The following is a 2,927-nucleotide window of genomic DNA, read 5'->3' as shown; positions in this document are numbered from 1 at the left end:
AAATAGACAATCATCAATGTACACTTAAATGTACAGTCCAGAGCCATACATAGTAGACGACAAGGCAGCTGCATAAAACAGAATTGGCAAAATATTAATGAACGCTTGATGACTGATTATTACAGACTGCAGAGAGACTGTGTAGCCTCTTATTGTTATGAGCAAAAATATACTTATAATCATAGAATATTCTATTTGTACCCATTTGATGAACGAGAGGCTAGTGAGCATAAGGTGAGTTCGATAAATTTGTGGTGGTTTCTTCGGGTTTTGTGGCGGCGGCGCTGGCTTAAATGGGTATCTCAATTGGCGGTGAAGGACTAATAGGTGGTGGCAACGGTGGTTTGTTTGACTTGATTTTTATCGATTCTTTCATAATGTGAGGCTTATAAACTAGTGGTTTCTCTGATGACTTGTATACAGATGGTTTCCCAGTTGCAGTTTTAAAAATTGGTAGTGCGTTCTTAACAGGTGGCTCTTCAACGGGTTGTATGTCAAAAGTGTGATCATTTAGCAGGGATTCATCAGTGGAAGAATCCTCAAATGAAGGTATATTCTCAAACAATAATTTTTCAACAGGCGGCTTACAATAGTTTGCAAAGCTAGAAGTAGTGGTGAGAAACGCCACTCCCAAAAGGAACACTAGAAAGTGTTTAGAGGACATGTTGAACTTATAAGTTGTGTTCACAGTGCAAATTACAAATAAACTATGCATTGCAATATAACTTATAGTGTAAGTAGGAAGGGCCGTTGATAGGGAGAAATATTGTGCATCCAATATAGTAGTATTATATTAATGAAATGCATTTAATAAAAAGATAATGATAACAAAATGAAGTCCTTGTGCGTGCGTGTTTTTAGTTTTTTCGCTTTTCTTCTTTGTAACGGTTAATCATTGATGTACATATTTAATATAAATTTTTTTGCCAGCAGATATTTAATATAAATATAAATATATATGTTTATCAAGTTATTTTTTTGCTTTTTAATGAAGAAATGCATTTCTTACTTTCATTGCAAATATAATAAGTGCATATAATACGTATATACGTGATTATTATTGGCTGATGATATGTAAGTATGTATACATTTTATAAATGATATATTATTTCACATAATATTATTTGTAGTCTCCTTCCAATGCAACAACATATGCACGACTAGATCTTAACTTGGGGATAAATAAATAAAAATTACACTTCAAGTAGAAGTAGAGATTAATGTAATGTTATGACTTATTCTTTAAAGGGAATCAAATGTTTATTCTTATCCGTAAAAACGACTACACGTAATTAATTTCTTCTTTTCTTCTATTGACCTCAAGTCATTTTCTTATTATTCACTTGTTGGCCATTCGTGAAGAGTTTATTGTCCTTAATTATCATTGCATTTCAAATGAATATCATAAAATGACTTCATAATTAATATTTTATTGCCACTTGTTTCACGTACGTATTTAAATTCAGTTTAAATCGTCACTTATTGTTCGCAATGCAAGTACACAGGTCGTGACAAGTAATAAAGTGATGAGTAAAGCACTACTACAAAACAGTCTATTTTCGTCCCGTATTTTTGTCTGAACTTGAAAACAGAGGAGAATAGTACCCCACACTTGTCTGTTGGATAGAACACATGAGTATGGCCCTCCATACTCATCTATTAGGGCCCAGCAAACTAGTATGGAGGCCCATACTTGTCTGTTATGTCCAATAAACAAATATGGAGGGTCCATGCTCGTCTATTGGGCCCCAACAGACGAGTGTAGAGGCCTATACATGTATGTTCTGGTCCAACAGATGAGTATGGGCATCAGATTTTAAAAAAAATTGGCCGAAAAAGCACCAGATCTCTCCCTCCAGGTCCTTTTCCCCCCCTTTTTTGTTGAACCCATAGCTTACTCTTCTCCTTCAGCTCGGTCTCCTCTCCCTCAGCTCGTCTCCCTCAGCTAGCGGTCTCCTCTCCCTCAGCTTGGTCACCTAGCTTGTCGTGAGCTCGCGTCACCCTTTGCTTCGGTGCCTCAGCTCATATTACCCTCAGCTCGATCCCTCAGCTCACATTGGCCTCAGCTTGGTTCCTCAGATCACACCTCAACTCACATTGCCCTCAACTTTGTCCCTTAGCTCATTGTGGTGTTGGTGGTGCATTGTAGCTTGTGGTTAGCTTGCCTTCACAAAGGTATTTATAAGTAGTTTTGTTAGTTGACTCATTAGAATCAATAGTTATGAGGAAATACCTATTGTTATAATCTGTTATAATATGAAAATTTGAGATTTTATTATTGCATCTTTAAGAGTTTATGAACGCCGATTGTTATAATCTTAAAAGTTGAGATTGAATGGTGGCTGCTGCTTTATTAGGATTATTTCTTGAGATTTTATTGTTGCACTTAAGGTGTTTGATGAAATGCCTGTGTGTGTATGAGTTATGAATTTCAGCTACTATCAATGGTTAGACTAAATAAATTAGTGAGTTGTATAATTATTTTTTCATAGTAGGAACAGTAGTTTAATTGTTGCTCTTGGACTTATTAGAATTAGTAGGTTATGTATCATATTCAAAAGTAGTTTAATTTCGTTTGATGGCTTCAACTAGTTTTGAAATGCTTTAATTTTCTTTGAAATATCATGACATTATTATTTAATTTCATTTAGGCTTATGGCCTTTCATTTTATTATTTAAAATTTTTTTATTTTTTCCATTTTATTAACTAAAGTTTGAATTATGTGTATGTGATTTTTTTAAAGCATTTGAATTAATGAAAATCTCTTCTCTCTTTGTTTCCTCTTTATCATTAAGCTGAATTCAATTAAAATGTTGTTGATATTATTCTTGAATTAAATGATTCAAAATTGGTTATGTACTAACTAGGGATGGAAACAGGCCAGTGGCCTGTCAGGGGCCTATGGCTTGGCCTGGCCTGTTTTCTA

General features: G+C 34.6%; 1 protein-coding gene across 1 annotated transcript; it reads right to left on the bottom strand.

Annotated features, from left to right (window-relative positions):
• Positions 1-289: 289 nt before the first annotated feature.
• Positions 290-664, bottom strand: LOC114754257 (repetitive proline-rich cell wall protein 2-like). Its single transcript, XM_028943044.1, has one exon. The coding sequence runs from the start codon at positions 662-664 to the stop codon at positions 290-292; it is 375 nt and encodes a 124-aa protein (XP_028798877.1).
• Positions 665-2,927: the final 2,263 nt, after the last annotated feature.

Source organism: Neltuma alba, unplaced genomic scaffold (genome assembly GCF_004799145.2).
Source record: "Neltuma alba isolate B1F8T4 unplaced genomic scaffold, ASM479914v2 tig00010125_pilon, whole genome shotgun sequence".
Lineage (NCBI taxonomy): Eukaryota > Viridiplantae > Streptophyta > Magnoliopsida > Fabales > Fabaceae > Neltuma > Neltuma alba.
Note: the sequence above shows the minus strand (reverse complement) of the source record. Positions and strands in the feature narration are given on the sequence as shown.